The 17,713-nt window shown below is 41.9% G+C and overlaps 1 protein-coding gene across 4 annotated transcripts; it reads right to left on the reverse strand.

The window, feature by feature from the left end:
- Positions 1-1,143: 1,143 nt before the first annotated feature.
- LOC127368676 (voltage-dependent calcium channel beta subunit-associated regulatory protein) lies at positions 1,144-14,294 on the reverse strand. 4 transcript variants are annotated; one of them, XM_051409780.1, is made up of 11 exons: positions 13,859-14,294; positions 13,407-13,594; positions 10,101-10,172; positions 6,645-6,790; positions 6,383-6,444; positions 6,114-6,276; positions 5,844-6,024; positions 5,614-5,757; positions 4,879-5,077; positions 4,539-4,740; positions 1,144-4,455 (listed from the first exon to the last, which is right to left on the reverse strand). In XM_051409780.1, exons 3-11 carry the CDS (start codon positions 10,146-10,148, stop codon positions 2,562-2,564), a joined length of 3,039 nt encoding a protein of 1,012 aa, XP_051265740.1. In that variant the 5' UTR covers positions 10,149-10,172; positions 13,407-13,594; positions 13,859-14,294; the 3' UTR covers positions 1,144-2,561. The 4 variants fall into 4 exon arrangements, with proteins under 4 accessions (XP_051265740.1, XP_051265732.1, XP_051265714.1 ...); XM_051409772.1 differs by having other exon boundaries at positions 13,306-13,594; XM_051409754.1 differs by having other exon boundaries at positions 13,253-13,594.
- Between the last annotated feature and the right edge of the window lie 3,419 nt (positions 14,295-17,713).

Here is a 17,713-nt window from a genome sequence, read left to right on the forward strand (position 1 = left end):
GCTGTTTTGTTGGATGATCCTTTCTGTTTAACTTTGAGTTGAGTATATTTTTATTATGCAATACACCTCAGTGGTTTATGTACTGTTTTTTGTTTATTATTGTTATTATTATTATTATTATTATTTTACGTGTCCTTTTACAAGGTTATACTTTGATAGGAATACTACACTCATCTTTATTTTGATGTCTGCTGCTAGTTTGTAGTCAGACCCTAGAATATCAAGAGCCACTGCCGCTCAGCTGCAGGCGGTGTGCTGTCACAATCGTCCGGTCGTCTGTTTTTCCAGCGATGCTCTTTGTTGTGCCGATCACATCAGTGGGAGCCCTGCCCCCCTCTTACGCAGCCAGGACCATCATCAGCCCCTCGCTGGGAATAGATCAGAGAGCAGGTGAGTCACAACTCTGAGGGAGGGAGAGAGCAGCGCTTATCACGTCAGCAAGGTCGACGGAGAGGCTCTCCGTTCAACAAGACACACGAGGAGAAACGTTGAGGATGAAGAGATGTCTCATGTTAGCAAGAATATTTCAGTGGTATGACTAGTGTGAGGACACCTTTTTTTGCTTTCTGTTCTCATAGAAATGATTCTGCTTTGTGACAGTTTCACAGAGTACATCAGCTCACATGAATCACATTACAACAGCATAAAATCATGGGTAAAGGAGTCGCTCTTTTTTTTTTTTTTTTTTTTATTCCGAAAAATGTTAAGTCCAAAATGAATATGTGCCTCGGTTGGTCCCACAAGGTCTAGCCTTTGCAAAGGCTGCAAGACATTTGAATTTTCTGCACTACTCATTTTACAATAAAGCAGATGGTTCACCATGAATGAGGACAAAGATATGAGTTTCATAAGATACACACGCACACACGTACTCTAGCTCAAACCCAAGTCTGTGTGAAAGAAAAAAAGGAACAAGCTGTACCTACCACTGCAGTTTCCCAGGTGACAGTCTTCATCACACATAACATGCAGCAATGCCATCATGTTGAAGAGAATGCGGAACGAATAATTATACTTTACATCCATACTGCAACAGAGTGGAAAGAAAGCTGTTGAGCCTGTGAAACATTCCTTAAAGGTAAGGCTGGCAATTTGTGTCTTCTTAATGTCAACAACGCTCATGAAAGCAAAACCAACAAGGTGTTTGTTTAACTATTAAACTTTATTTAATTATTTAGAAACGGTCACAAATATATGCTCTTTGTTTTATGTTGAGTTTCCTAAAAGAGCTGGGTACTGTTGTTTTTAGCAAACATAACAAACTTGAATAAATTGTGCATTTTTGAGCACTATGTTCTGCTACGGATTAACACTTTGTGCTCTAGTGCATATTTGGACATCAATTGAGCTCCATGGTGCAGAGGAATAAGCTATATCAGCCTTTGGCTACACATGTAATTCTTCATAGGATGGATTAATAGTTTTGGTCTTTTCATGGAATTTGTTGACAAAAGTATAGACTAGAACCAGATCTTTTATTTAGTAATACAGAGTGAGTATATCCCGTTCTGCTGGGATTTGGGAGCAGACAGCACCACTGCTATTCAGTTTCAACCTCCGCTTTCACAGCCTAAACTCTCTGTCACTGGACCATCTGTCTAAAAGCCTGAGAGGCTCCTGTGTCAGTCACTTTAAAGTATCATCTGTCAGTCTCCTCCTCAACAGAGTCCCAGCAGTGATACAACACTCACTCGAGCCCACGGAAGCTCCTTGATACCACCTCCTTAATTATGATGAATAACAGACAAATGACTAACAAAAATCCTATAAAAATAGATGAGTATAAAAATTCTTGGTAAACGTATTTTCAATCGCTGTGGTGTCTGGGTATCCCATCTGTTTTTACATTTATGATATAGTGTGCGTAATTCTCCAGATCTGCTGACATGGTGTTAATGAGAGGGCTGCAAGCACTGAAGAATTATAATGGGGTTATTTACATGGTCAGTGATTCTTCCTATTGCCAAATACAGAAATCACAAGCTTTCATGGAGACGTTTACCCTCATGGTGATCAAGACAAGAAGGACACTTGAGGACGATATGGTTTTAAAATGAGAGAAACGGGTGACAGAAACTCCATCGTTATCTTTCTTCCCATCAAAGTGCTTTTTGTTTTAAAGTTAAAACTGTACAGTATTCACATACACATTATTTGGACATATAGTAGCATGCTGAAAATTCACAGTTAAGTCTGAAAATGTTTTTTTTCTAGAAGATATATTCAAAGCAACGCAATGAATCCATTTGATTTTAACGGTTACCAATAAAAAGGGCCATCACATGTCACATGGTGTCACAGTGGAAATTAAGGTCTGAACGGAAATGCTGGAAGAGACTGGCCATTGAGAAGGTAATTCTGTCTTTTGAGAATATTGTGTTTTGATGCATAAGTTACCAGACCATGTTTATAATGAAGATTTGTCCAAATCTAAAGGACACTGAGATTTACCACGGCGAACACATTATGATTTGTGCTATAGACCATTATGTTCCAAGTCTGTCGTCTATAGACAATGGATTTGAAATAAAGGTGTTGAAGAACATGGTATTGTTAATAGGTTATATGGGACTGAAGCCAGGTGCAGCTGTGTGAGACACGGTAAGCATGCGCTCCGTTCCTCCCTGACTGAGTTTCTCTGCACTGCGCAGGCCGCCGTAGAGCCTCTCTTCCACTGACACAACCAGCTTGTCTGTCAGGCTGCTCTCTGTCTGCAGGGAAACCTCTGATAGAATAGCTTGACTGCTGTTGTTGTTTCTGTTGTCGACTCTTGGATCCATGTAGCTCTTCTGTGTAGTCACAGTGGTCAAAGACTGGCTAGTTGTGCTTTCTTTGTCCTTTTTTGTAGAGACTTGGCAGCCATCACCATCACCAGTCGACTCTCCGCAACTCTTTGTTGCTTCAGTGTCTTCAGACTTTTCGTTGGCTTTACTTTCTGTGGCGTTCCCCGAAGCTCCTTCACTTGATGGATCTTTGTTCTCTGTGCTCTCTTTGGCTGCTTCCTCACAAGCTGCAACCTCACTGGCCTCTTCATCGGCAGCACTCGCAATGCGTGAGAGTGTGCTGTGATACCTGGTGTCCAGAGGGTAACCGGCGCTGTCACCTCTACGCAGCGGAGTGAACCTCTGCCTCTCCAAAGATGGGGAGTACCTACCTCCAGCCCCTGACCCTGGATCACTGTACTGCTTGTGCCTCTGCCACTGTTTGCGGAGGTGAACTCTGGATCGGTGCCTGGAGCGCAGCGGAGAATCCTGCTGGTCAAACCGTGGATCATGGCGGAGAAACTCATTGAAAAGAGCGTCTGTCTTCTCATCAATGCTGTAGTCACGGCGACGGAGACGTGGTTGGTGAGGACTAGAGGGTGGAGGGACTGGCTTCAACAGTGGCGACATCAGCTGTGGTTGTGATTCTGGAGGTTTCTGAGGATGAAGGGATTTCAGAAGTTGATATGGTTCTTGAAGGGTAAGAGCCTGGCTGCCAGTTTGAGATCTCTCCTTTAGTTTCTCCTCTGTCTCTGTGCTGTCGGCCATCTCATCCTCCAGCTCTTCCTGAAACAGCTTGGCCTCAATGCTCTCGCACACTGAACCTTTTCTCCCAGAGCTAGTGAAGAACAACCTTCTTTCGGTCGCCGTCTTCCCTCGAGGAGCTCCAGGAGTCCCAAAAAGGCGCATCTCCTCAGGGGCCCTGGGTGGTGCTTCAATGGAGGCGTAGCCACTGTCCATTTGGAGGAGCTTACGGTTCCCTGCTTCACTTTCTCCTAGAGCTCCACTTCCCATCTCACTGTCCCCACCTGATGCCCCTTTGATTCCTCCCTCCAGCACCTCTCCGTCCCCTTCTCCTTCAGGCTCATCGTCCAAGTCTTGAGACAGGCAGCTGTCTAGGCCAGAGCGAGCTCCTGCACCACCGAGGGATGATACGCTGTCGGCATCACTGCGGATGGACTCCCGATCTGTGCTGCTCTGGTCTGAGGAAGCATATTGCTCCAGGGAGGCTCGTAAGCTCCAAATGTCTCTGTACAGGGAGGGAGGAGCTTCTGAGCTCTCCTGGCGAATCAAGAAGGAAAGAGACGAACCTGAGTCGGCCCTTCCTCTGGCCTCAGCTCCCAACACCACCTCATCTCCATCATCTACTTCTGTCTCGCTCTTTTTCCTCACATCTGATGTCATGTGGTCTGTCTTTGTGTCTTTAGTTTTCCTTGACATTTCTTCAAACCTTTCCTGTACGCCAGATTCTTGTTGTGCCCCAAACAAGTCGTCATCGTCTACCAGTTCTAGCTCGACTCCCGCTGCTTCTTTCCTCATAACTGCGCCAAACTTTTTTCCTTTTTCTGCTCCTGTTCCATTGGGTGTGGCCTGCTCTTTCCTCTGGGCGTGACTATCATTTGTCGGCGAACAGAGATCTGCTCTTCTGGTGCTGTTGCCACCACCTACCTCCACCATGGCCTCCAGTTTTAGCCTACATAGATAAAGAACAGTCAGTTAATCAGCAATTCAGGGAATTTCATGGTGCAAGTCATGTGATTATGGGAAGAGATGTACCTGCTGAGGAAGACTGAGGATGTGGGTGTGGTGGCAGGGTGAGACAGAGACTCTGCAGAGAGTGACTGGAGGCCACTGGTCTGGATGGGAGTGTGTGGGAAAGATTCAATGACCTCATCTTGGACAGAGGAGTTGTCTTCGGTGTGATCAGTGGTTTCACTTGCTGCTCTCTGCCTCTGGAAGGGCCTTCTTTTTGGGGATCCTGGTGGAAATTCACATAAGAAGATAGTTGTCAACTTGATGTTTTTCACTTTTTTACTTGCAGTTTTTTAAATTATAATGTTATTCCTTTGCAAAGCTAGATGCGATATCTTACTCTATTTGTGACATTTATCCAAACCTTTGGCATCCAGGCTGGCAGCCCGGTGACTGCTGTCAAACTTCCACCTCTGGAAGTAAGGCCCTGCGCCCTCCAGACTGGCATGGCGTCGCAGTTTAGAAAAGAAATGTAGAACTGAGGTCTGGCCCGGAGCTTGAGTCAACTCTCCTCTCATCCCCTTTTCACTCTCAGCCTCTCCCCTGTCACCGACAGCCTCCATCTGACATAAGAGATGAAAGGAGAGGAGGATGGAGGGAGGTGATGAGACATTAAGGAGAGGTTGAGGCAGACGAGCTGAGATGAATCGTGACGGGCAGAGGCAAAGCCCTCAGGGGACAGCAGTTTGTCATATTGTCACTCAGTTCCAGTGATAACTGATGTTACAGCGCATCAGTGGGGTTGAGCCTGTGGCAGCTGCTTTTCACAGCTCTGTCTGTGTGTGATACATAGGGATCAATCTGCACTGAACAATCTATCTGTGCAAATGTATTTCTGCTCAAACTGCGTGAATACTGCCTTACTTACAATTTTACAACAGAAAATAATTAATGGTTTGCAGAATTTGAAAAAAGTTCATCTCAATAAAAAAAAAAAATGTTTCAAGCAGGTACGTAAAACATGATAACAATTTCAGCTGATTTAAAACTGACATTCCTGAGAGTCTGACCCTGAAATGTTGCTGTTTCATTAGCAGCAAAAAAAATATGTAATGACGATTTTCTAACTTTCAGAAAAGTGGAAGTATGTGGGACTCACTGTCTGGGACCGCGTGTGCTGTTTTTTCATGGCTGACAAGGCTTGTCTGGGGCCCTGGTCCAGGATGGTGGAGTGGTGCGGGTCTCCTGGCAGACCGCCGCTGAGGCTCTGTCCCATCCAGTCAGGGACTCTTCTCTCAGTGGGCTAGGGAAAGAAATAAATGCAGGTCAGAGAAAACAAACCTGATTTAGTGAGATGTGTGAGATAAATCACTCCCAGTGTCAAGTTACCTGGTAGATGGTGAGGGGCAGTTTGGGAGCTGCCGACTCACTGATGTTGACGGTGCTGCTCTCTGTGGAGTCGCACTCCATGATGGTGAGGATCTTCAGATCACACGGGGCCGGAGGCATGTGAAGGTGGGTCAACCGAGCCTTTTTCAGGTGGTGGAAGTCTCCCTCAGTCAGAGTGTACCTGAGAAAGAGGACGAAGCATCTAATCTAATTCCTTCATCAGCAGATAATAATGTAAAAACTCACTCACTCAGCTCAGTTGAACAGTACCTGCGTGCTTTGTCCTGAGTCGTCTTCTCCTTTTCGTAAAGGGCAGATTCATTGAAGGAGACTCTGCGGCCAGTAGATCCAGTGGAGACAAATCGTTCTGACTCTCCATCGTGACAGCTCGAAGCTGAGAGAGCGTCTGATTCATCCAGATGAATGGTGATCTCTGAGTGACAAAGCCAACAAGGACAAACCGAGAGAGAGAAATAATGGAGTTAGTGACAGCCGCGGACCAGAATACATATGAACTTAAAAATACACACAGCTCTGACCTTGGGTGGGCTGAGAATCCTCAGCATAGGTGGTGTTTGTCTTCTCAAGATCATCGCTGGCTCTGAAAGGGGGAAATTAGTTTTACTCTTTGTGCTCTTTCACAAAAAACAAAAACATTTGAAACAGCTTCCAAATTCATATTCAATCCAGCTTTAATCCACTGCTGTCACTATAACGTAGGCTCCTGTAATCCCAGTGTGTTTGCAGACAAACCAGGCCTGCCAGTCCCACACTGTGTGTCACTCAACAGGGCGCACCCACCTGGAGTAACGTCGTCCACCCATGCAGCAGCGGTGACAGAAGAGGAGCAGCAGGGAGAGCAGGACCAGCGTCCCCCCGGCAAATACACTCAGCAGCACCAACAGCAGCACATAGTTCTCCACCTGGCCCGCAGATACAGGCACATCCTGATGAAGAAGAGTAGAGATTAGGACCCCACCACTGGTACATTCAGTCAAGTACTGTGCTTTAGTAGAATTTCGAGGTACTTCAGTATTTCCATTTATGCTGCTTTGTACTTCTAAATCCTGCATTATTCTTTCAACTCCACTACATTTGACAGCAATAGTTAGTTACTACTTGTTACAGGTAGGTTTTTTATGTACAAAACATCAAATCACCTTATAAAAATATATAGGATATATAGCAGTTTAAATGAATAATAATAATAATAATAATAATCAGATATAAAAACTTACAATCAGTACTTTTACCTTTGGACCTCAAAGGTGCATTGCATCTTATGTGGTTGTTATAGCTAATGTGTTAGCATAATGTTGCTTACACATCCAGCAGATATGAAGCAACATTAGCATTGGAGTCCAATATTCCTGCTCCTTTTAGGTTGCTGTTGTTTTATCTGCTAAAGGTTACATTTTGTCTGCTTGGTGCTCATGACTATGTCCTTTTAAAACTGCTCACAATCATTTAATCCATCATAAATATATAAATGTCAATTAGTATAGCTTCAAGTAAAAGTTTCGAATGCAGGACTTGTGACATTTACTGAGTGCTTCTTTCACCACTGGATGCCAGAGTTCATATACTGATCAATGTGATAGAGTAGATGACAATTATTTTTCAGGAGGTTTTAAGAAATTTGGCCTGTTACCAGCTGTGAATTGGATGGGGCTGCCTCCTGCTTTCTGTCTTCTTCTAACTGCTTTCTCTCTCTAAATATTTTAGAGACAAGTGACAATGACAAGAGTGGCATTTAACTATTCAAACCCCAAACCAAAAATGCTCTGTGCAGTGGATCCTAAGCCCCCTTTTTCCCACCTCACTAAGCCATGAAACTACAACATTTGCACACATACATGGTGATCGAGGCAACATGAAAACATATACACAGAAATGTGAGTTAAAAAAATTATCTAAAAGCCTTTATTTGCTAACTGAATATCAACTGTGTCACCTCAAATATCAGCCCTCAAAACCAAAATCCGATTAACCCTGCTGCTCATGGTGCTCCGTTTTTGTTTGGGTTGCACAACATCAATTTAATTTCCATTGCTTGTATTCAAATGACATTGCTAGAGCCCATAACTCATTCCCTTAACAGCGCAATAAGGCAGAAGCTTACATAGATGCGTTGTTTGGTTGTTGAGAGCTCGGTGGCTTCATTAGGCCTGCTGGGACAATAATTGATTCTTCTCCCTTTTGAGCTCGCAGTAACACAGAATCTCTTTGTCGCATTACGCTGTCAGATAAGCTGCGTAATATTTAATAAGGAGTGGAATTAACACTGAGACTTTTTTAAGTCCCTGCCTCCTCACAGTGATTATTACACACACACTTCTATACATCCTGCCTGCCTACACACACACGTACATACAGTAGACAGTACAACTGCCCTCTTCTCTACTCTCTCTGATTAATACCCTCAGTCTTGGCTGAGTGAGCCTGTGGATGCTAATCGAAACGTCAGCGAGACCCTTAATTCAATTTCCCATCTCTTCTCAATGAGGGGGAAATGAGGCCTCCGCAGGCTAAAAATGGAAATCTGAGGAGGAGGATGCAGACGCACATGAGCAATCCCCACACCAGACTTTCCTGACTCTTCTTCCGATGTCAGTTTTCAAAAGAGAATGAAAATAATTTAAATTTTTGGGAAATCCAATCCCAAATGGAATATTCACCTATTGCAGCATTGAGTGTTATATAATGTATGGAAATGTTAGAGATTGTCATCGTGCATGGCTTTGATGGAAGTAGAGTGGAGAAGCACAGACCGAGCTTTAGATGATGATGACTTTAATGGGACCTTGACCCCAAAGCCTGCTACTGACTGGACATTCGTTATTGATTAATCTGCCTGTTACTTTCTCAATCAATCATTTTTGTCTATAAAATGTCAGATAATTGTGAAAAATGACATTTATATGTTTTTCATGCTTCCAAATTCCTTGTATTGTCTGACAATTACTCCACAACCCAAAAATATTGAATCTGCAGTGATATAAGACAAAGAAAGAAAAGCGGAACATCCTCACAACTGGAGGAACAACAACCAGAGAATGTTTGACATTTTCACTGCGATTAATCCAATATCAATAATAGTTGTAGGTTTATCTTCTGTCAATCAAGTAATTGAGGCGCTTAAGAAAACAGAGGATGTGTGTGTGTGATAAAAAGCAAAACAGCTGATTTTATGATGACTCTGCTTTCACCGTAAATGGTTAAGGTACGACGGTGAGCATCAATCAATCTGTGTCCACTTCAATCACGAGCTCAATCCAGCAGCATGAAGTTGAGGACAGAGAGAGCTGCTGAATAGAAGAAGCTTTTTTTTCCTACTTATAAAACCAGAGAGGGCTGACAATCGTGTGAGTTGTTGAAAAACACCCTTTTTCCCTTCATTCAGCCTCAAACCTGCTTCAGGCCAGAACATGTTAAACTAAGTCCCATGTCACACATACATAGTATATTTTTACATTCATTGGATGCTGTAGTGGCCTACATTCAGCTGAAGCCTATGGGGAGATGCTGTATAATGTTTGAAGCCGTATGTATGTATGTCTGTGTGTGTGTTTGTGTGTAAGAGTAACAGCTCCACACAGCTAATAGCAACATGCACACCTTGATTACACCCACGGTTACATATGTGTCTGTGCAGCACACACACACACACACACACACACACACACACACACACACACACACACACACACACACACAGTTTGTCAGAGCGTCTGCAGCTTAATGAAATCTGCTGTTTTTACAAGCTCAGCCAAACAGGAGGAACAACACAATCAATCAGCTGGAGCAGCAAAAGTCTCTCGCCAGTCTTCAGGCCATGTTTCTAACACACACTGTAGAGGCAAACAATTGTCAGTTCTCCCTCCATGCAGACAGCTTTAACTGTCCGATAATCACCGCCACTGGCTCTGAAATCCCCCCAGTCCTCCAGGGGCTACATGGCACACAAAGCCTGCAGCACACTCAGTCCTGTTTTTGACTCAAATCCTCTTTGGATACAGATCAGGCTGTCCTCCGCTGCTGCTCCACCTGGGATATAATACCTGGAACACTGTGGTGTTAACTCAGTCCTTTTTTTTTTTTTTTTTTTGCTTTCGGCTGAGGTCCAGCCTGATCCGTAAAAGGAAGAGTTGTCGTTCATCAGACTACGGACGCTAGCTAATGTGACGGTGTGGAGAGTATGTGTTGGTGGTGTTGGACAGAGTGTGAGGAGGAGGAGTGGACACAGCTAGTACTCACAGTGGAGTTCTCATTCAGACTTGTCAGAACAGGCAAATCATTGCTCATGGTCCAGGTCAGTGTGAGTGAACCCTGCAGAGGATGGGAGAAAGCGAGGTCAGTCAATAGACAATCATGCAGATGATCATTTATGTATAGTTATTTTATACAGAAAAAATCAAAATGTAGAAGTTTAGGTGAGCAAATCCTGTGAAAAGACCAAAACCAACAGTTTATTCATCCTGTCAAACAAGTGTTGTTTGTGTAGCCAAAGCTTAATATAGCTTATTCCTCTGAGTCATAGACCTCCATTGTATAAAAACTATTAAAAACACATCAAGGAGCCACACAGTTGCACCTGGTGACATGTTTCTTCATTATGATGAAGGTGGGCACTGTAGTCTACTTGGAGTCAGTCCAACATAAACGGTCCAGCTGCCGTAAATACCCACAACACCAAATGTGTATTAATCCACCGCTGTAAATACTCCCCAACAAAAACACTATCTCCTCCTGTTGGAGTAAAGTTTGCTGGGAACTACAGTGCCCAGGAAATAATTTAGCCTGTTTCGAAAATGTATACTGCTGACCCATTTTAAAAGATGTAAGTCTTCAGTAACAAATGGGCTTAAAGCTGCAGACAGGCTGGGAAAGTCAAAAAGTACTGACAGACAGATTAAGGCATTGTTGGTTTTGGTCTTTTTATGGGATTTGTTGACGACAACAAAAATACGGAATTCAACCAGACTGAACTTTTAAATGTTTTGTGTAAATGCTCATTTATTGTATGCCGTTCCTTAAGTGTATTGGTTATGGGCATTGTGTGATCACTCCTAATAAATAATAATAATAATAAATTGGCCATAACATATCTTCATTGTCTTGTCATTAATATTATCAGTTCAGTACAGCAGAGACTAAGATATCCTGACTTTTTGTCTCACAATTCTCTCAAGAGAGCTTGCATGCCTGGTAATTACCCACATCTTTCAAACCCCACAATCCCAGATTGTAATGAAGGCTTTCTGTTACAAGTTTGACGTCATCGATGCAAAGCAAAGATAACCCTGACAACTAGAAATGTAAAGATACGTCACGAGAGACAGTTAAATGGCGATACAAATATGTGAAGATTCAAATCAGTGTGATGAAAAATGAATCAATCGTGGCACAGCTTCAGTTTCATTTTTACAGTGAAAAGGAAATATGCATTATTTTGCTCTACCTAGGATTCTATTTGATAAAGAAAATATAAAATATATGAATATAATAAGAAATAAAGGGATCTTTTTCTGTCATAATTTGTGAGTTGAGTGTCTCGTTGCATCCCCACTGACGACATCATTAGGGTTATTCTCTCAACCACTAAAAGCTCAGAGCAACAAAGAACACACAACTGAAGGCTGAATGGTACTCCCCATGACGAGTAAACTGGGTGTAAAATTGGTGTAATGCCCCTTTGACTTATCAAACTGACATTACTGTGTGGATTGAGTGCTGTGCATTAAACCCTAATGTGTTTAAAAGATTTACTGACGTCTCCTGAAGAAGAACATTAATCAAGAATCCCTAACAATAAGCTCTCATCTCAGTCTCTCGATTTCAGACCAACGTCTGTAAAATTAGACTCAGTGAGACAGAAAGACAAGTTTGCTTAGAGAAAGAGAAAGGCAGAAGAGCTGACAGTACATCATTATTTACACAGAGTGCAGCTTGTGTAACATCAATCCATTATTGCATTCCTTACACATACTGCTAACACCGCCGCACACTGCCTCCCTCACCATGTGAGAGTCATATTTTATGTAATATCTCATACATACCAACAGCTCAAGGTAACTATGATGAGGACAAAGCTCTGAATAGCAAGAACACACCAACAATAGAGAACCACACACACACACACACACACACACACATATAGAGATTTATAGAAGTATTTCAGCATATAAACATGTAATGAATGGTTTAACACACTATAATGGAGAAATAAGAACATGTTTAAGTATCTTTTAATGTGCATTTGTCAACAATTCTCCTATGAAGACATATTGTATAATCACATTTATATCTGCTTACCATGCGTTACAGAATGTTATTAACTATTTATTACATGTTTATATACTGATTATAGATGACTAAAAGATGGACTTAAATCTGAGTTTTAATAAAAGAATAGAAAACACTGTTATTTCAAACTGTTGTAGCCTTTTTTTTATCTCCCCCAGGACAGATGTGGTGAAAACATCTGTCTTCTCTTTGCTGATTGAATCACAAACAGTTAAAATGGTTTAAAGCTACCTTGCAGAAGAGGTTTTAACAATGTCGTTGCCGGCTGTCTTACATTTTTATTTTTTATTACAGCTGATAAAACGTCTAAGCTCACACTCAGCTACAAGAAGCAGCTTTAAAATAATTCAAAGCAGGAGCTTATTTATACTAATGTCACTATATGAACTAACCTGTCTGTCAGAATCACATCCAACAACATCCATTCAGTCGTCACTTCCTCTATTTATTGACTTACTGACTTGCATTTCGTCCATCACCATATCCGGACAGACAGTGAAGATCAGTCATTCTTTCAGTCAAACAAACCCACTCGACCTTAAGAGGAAATAAAGTGTATTTTAAGGGGTTTTTATCTGAGAATAATGGCTCCAAACTCCCTTTAAGGATTGTATTTTTTGTTTCTTACATTATTCTGATTTCTTATTATTATTATTCAATCAAAATTATTTATATTGTACTTAATTTATTCATAGTAACTTTTTCCTTATTTTAAGCATACTTAGAACTGTAGGCTACATTCTTCCTCTCATTATTATATCGGCCCTACGTTTTCCAATATGCAGAAAATTCTATCCTAGTAACTATAATTAATATTATTAAACTAATGACGTTGACCTGCTTGACTATTGGTTTCACCATAATTGGATTTGTCAGTTATGACTATAAAACTGAAAACTCTGACACCGACTGGTGGAGAAAAAATACATCTAAAGTGTGTGTGTGTGTGTGTGTGTGTGTGTGTGTGTGTGTCTAATGACATGTCACATCCTCACATCATCTCTCGCCTTAACCATATACATCAGGCGGACAGACAGATGGACGAGGCGGCTCAGACAGACAGACAGCCAGACAGACAGGAAGACAGACAGACATCCACATACTTTCTCGCTCATTCCATCAGTGGACTGTGATGATGTTTGTGGTGTTTAAGCACCATAGTAGCCAACACGGAGGGAAGAGGAGGAGGGGGGTATCTGCATATCACCCTTGACGTGTGACTGGATGCTGATGTGCTCCAGATGTGCTGTGTCTTACGGTCTATACGGGCGGGTGTTGAGGCAGCTTCCCTCCGCGCTGTGCAGGCTGACTACAGCGACCCGGTACAGCCGGCGGCGCTCAGCAGCAGCAGCCTCAGCAGCATCAGCAGCAGCAGCATCTTCCTCTCTCCTCCGAAAACCCGCCGATCGGGGCTGTCCCACATCTCTGCGTCGTCTGCTCTCAGCCTGCGGGGGAATAAATAACCATTAGTCACACGGGGAACATTCATGTGGCCGGACACGGGGTTAGGTTACGGGGGGCGGGGGGGTCGTGGCCGTGGTCCCCCGCGCATCTCTCTCTAAAAATCAGATGCTGAGATTATCTAGAGCCGAGCCGTGTCTCCTATCCCTCATCTTACATAATGAAATAGTAGCACATTACACCGCGAGCACGCCTTGGAGGTCCGCTACCTGGTCCTGGTGTGTGAGCGGGACGCGGGTCGGACTCACCCGGCTGTAGACTCTGTGTGAAGCGGCGGTCCAGCAGCAGCCTTCCCCGTCTGCATACTTTAATTTGGGCTTCAAATAAAGACTGTAGTTATGAATGAAACCACACGCGTTTAGACACACCCACCGCCCGCTCCCGACGCACCACGTGACCAGCGCTGCTGATGATGGTGATGGTGGTGATGATGTGAGATGGAGGAGAGGACCCGTCCTCATTCATCTCTCGTTCTGCTCATGAATGGCAGCTGCTGGCAGGGCGGTTGATGCGGTGCCTGTTTGACTTGTTTGTATTGATTCAGACATTTTAATGGATATGTTTGTTGTCGTCACGTTTGCTGTGTTTGAGTCTGCCGCTGTTTCCTTGTTGCGAGACAAAATGCAGGGAGACAGATGGCTGTTGTGGACGTTTTTGTAGTCTCAGGTTTGACCGCGTGGTGGTGGCGTTGCACTGTTGTTTTCAGGTTGAATGTACTTAAGATGGAAATTCTTCATGCAGATCCAAATCCAGACCCTCAGCCGTCAATGTCGAGGGTCACAGAGGAGCTAGAGGAAGAATAGTTTAATTTCACTCTTATTCAATATTCAAAATAGAGAATTTTCACCATAAGAATGGATTTTTAAGGAAGGGTTTGATTATTATCTTCTTGTAGGATATATATAATAAGACCTGCACTCTGTGGCATAATTTATTTATTTTGTTTTTACTTAAAATAATAATTCTTTAGTCCTAATACAAGAAAATGTAAATACTGCCTGCACCCTACACACATCTTTCAGCTGGTTTGTAAATGTCTGTCAAAACCTAGATTCCATGAGTCAGTGAAGTGAGTCTGTGTATGGCACAATGTTATTAAGATGTCTTGATGTATATAATAAGTTAACAGATTGATTGATCCACCTGCAGTTGATCTGAGCTTTGTTATGTAGCTCACAGCAAATGCTGCAAAAAAATAAATGCTTGTAACTGTAATTTGGTTCCATGTTTAAGTTATTTCTACCATATGTTTTGATTATTTTGGCCATCCACTGTGTTTGGGCCACCGACATTTTCTACACTATTTGCACTCTGATCCAAAAACGCTTTGTGCAGTCATACCCTCTGCAGTTTACGTTCTTGTGTGATGTGGAAATGAAGGCGCAGCACAAATGGAAAATGTGTCAGCAGCAAACTGACAGGAGGTCCAATCTGTGCCTGTATGATAACAGAAAGCAGGAGAAGACGGTTGGTCTGAGTTAGACTTCTGAAGAACCCATTTTATGTTTCTGCACAAAAACTTTTACCCAAAACTTCAGCAGGCTGGACCAAAACTGTACCAGCTGGTTGGGTAATACCAGTACACATGACCAGGGATTACTTTTATTCGACTGGGTGAGTCAGTTCAGAGCAACCAAAACGACCTACATGTATTTAACTGTTAGAAGAATGAGGTGTGACATTTTTTTGGATAGATGGAGGAGAGGAATGTAACTTATGCCATGTCTGTGTAAACTTTTATAGCCTCTCATATCTTCTCAGGCTATGTATCTTAAGTTCCAGTATATTTGTGGGACATTTAAATCTCCCCTGTCTCTCTTCCACAAAGGCCCGAGAGACCTCTTGAAACATCTGAAACATAAACACAGCATATAGTTTTCAAGGGCTTGCGACAAAAAAAGTTTCCACTGCCGTCTCTGAGAACAGCTGTAGCTTTTACATGCACATGTTTAACACTCAACACACAAAGAAGAAGTGTAGTTCTCTCAACTGAATGCAAAAGGTATCCTGATATTTAACAAGATAATGTCATATAGTTAAGTGTTAGTGGATCACCGAACCCCAACCTCGCGTTGCAGCAGGAGTTCCAGCGTTCTGTCCTCGGCCCTCTTCAGTTTATACATAAATAATAGATGAGTTAGTGAATCCAATATAATTATTTCTAACCAGCTGCTGCAGCACTTTAAAACATTGTTTGAAAACTTGTGTATAATGTTCTATCTGACAAAACTTTATTTTTCTACAGGACTCAGATAAATTTAAAGGCTAATAGACAATGTATTGAACCAGTTTCAGAAGTAGCCTAAAATATCTTCTAATATCTAAAGGGGAACTGATTTTACACATCAAAGACTGTTTATAGGTCTTGGGGACTAGGAAAATGATGTACTAAGTATTTAATGGCTCCAAAGGGGACTGGTGGGTCTGAAGACTACAAGTTTGAAAATTAAAATAATCTGGTGGCGTGGTGTCAGAAAGATGTGAGTTCACCTCTGTAGCCCACTCCTCTTCTCTGCTGGAGGCATTGAGGCTACATTAGTCACTAAACACCCTAAATGTATCTATCCTTTATTGTTATTCTAGTACTGGTGGTAGCATTCATTCACTTTATTACTCTCTTGTTTATATACTGATGCTGCTGTAATTTTTGAGCAATCTTTTGGTACATTAATTTCTTTCGGGATTAATAGTTTTTATCTTGTCTATCTTTGAACAAACTGTTGGCGGTCAAGTTGCATTGTGGGTAATGTAGGCTCCAGGTTTTGATAAGGAAGAAGAATGTGTGTAATAAAAAAGACAATATCTGACAGTATTATAAAGGTGCAGAGCTAAATCTGCTCTTTAAATCAGATGCCAACCAACCTAATCTGAGGATCATATTAAAATGGTGAGTAAGATTACACATTTACAGTTAATCTCATTAGAGACTGTTTACCATTTTATACTGAAAATACTTGTATGTGTTCCAGCAACATCTACCCACTGTTTGCCAACATACATTCATACCAGACCAACAAGCAGCAAAAACCCTGAGCATATTGACTCGAACAAGGGTGAGTTTTATAACCAATGAGTTCAACTGTGTTATGAAGAATGTGTTATTCTTTAAAACTTACTGTATAATGAGCAGTTTCTACAACAATCAAGCCTCTTATAAGTGTGTATATATATATATCATTGTGCAATTAAAACTTTGGATAGTAAGCTGTTAGTTTATTAAGAATATAAGAAACTAAATATGTTGAACTAATGATTAAACTAATCTGTAAATTCCTTAATAATCTGACTCCTGAGGTGCTACTGGTGGTACCTGTTCTGTGAGACGCTGTATCATAAACCTTTGTTTGAACAGACATCTTTCTCTATTCAGGGGATCAATATGTGGACCACCTTATCCACAGAATTCAAACATACCATGAATTTCAAATTGAAACAGGGTTTAAAGAGGGGTCAGTCATGTCACAAGGGATCCAAGGCTTGTTGTTGAGTTTTATGGTAATTCTATTGCATCATTGTTTTTCTTTTGTGCTGTTTTTTGTGTATTTTCCTCTTAAGCTTTAGTGCTTTAGCAGAGGCCCAACTAGGGACAGGCTTTAGACTATAAATACTGCGCTATGTGGCATTAGTCCATGCTATACACTTGTCCTGATAAAAATAAACACTAGATAAATAAATAAATAGTATTTTGGGGTCTGCTTTGCTTTACCGTGTATGTGTGAACAGATGGCTGAGCTTAAGACAATGATAAGAAATACATTTTATGCAATTGAATCAGAATTTAATCTCAGTTCAGGAAATAAAGTAATGCACTTAAAATCAGTGAAGAGCTATACTATAAACGCTCTCCTCCATCCATCTTTGATTCTGTATTTTCAGGTGACCTGACAGCCATTTGATAATTTTCTTAGTCTATCAATAAACTTCTTGTTGAAATATTCACGGCTGATTTACTCGAATACAAATGTTTTTATCTCCGAAATTCCATGAACTCCGAGGTGCAACATACCAGAGGATTAAAACATCTGGGAATTGATGCCAGGAGAGGCCATGTAAGGGTAGGAGGAATGTGGAGGAGAGGATGAACGCAGTGTGAGTGTGTGTGT

This window comes from Dicentrarchus labrax, unplaced genomic scaffold, assembly GCF_905237075.1.
Source record: "Dicentrarchus labrax unplaced genomic scaffold, dlabrax2021, whole genome shotgun sequence".
NCBI lineage: Eukaryota > Metazoa > Chordata > Actinopteri > Moronidae > Dicentrarchus > Dicentrarchus labrax.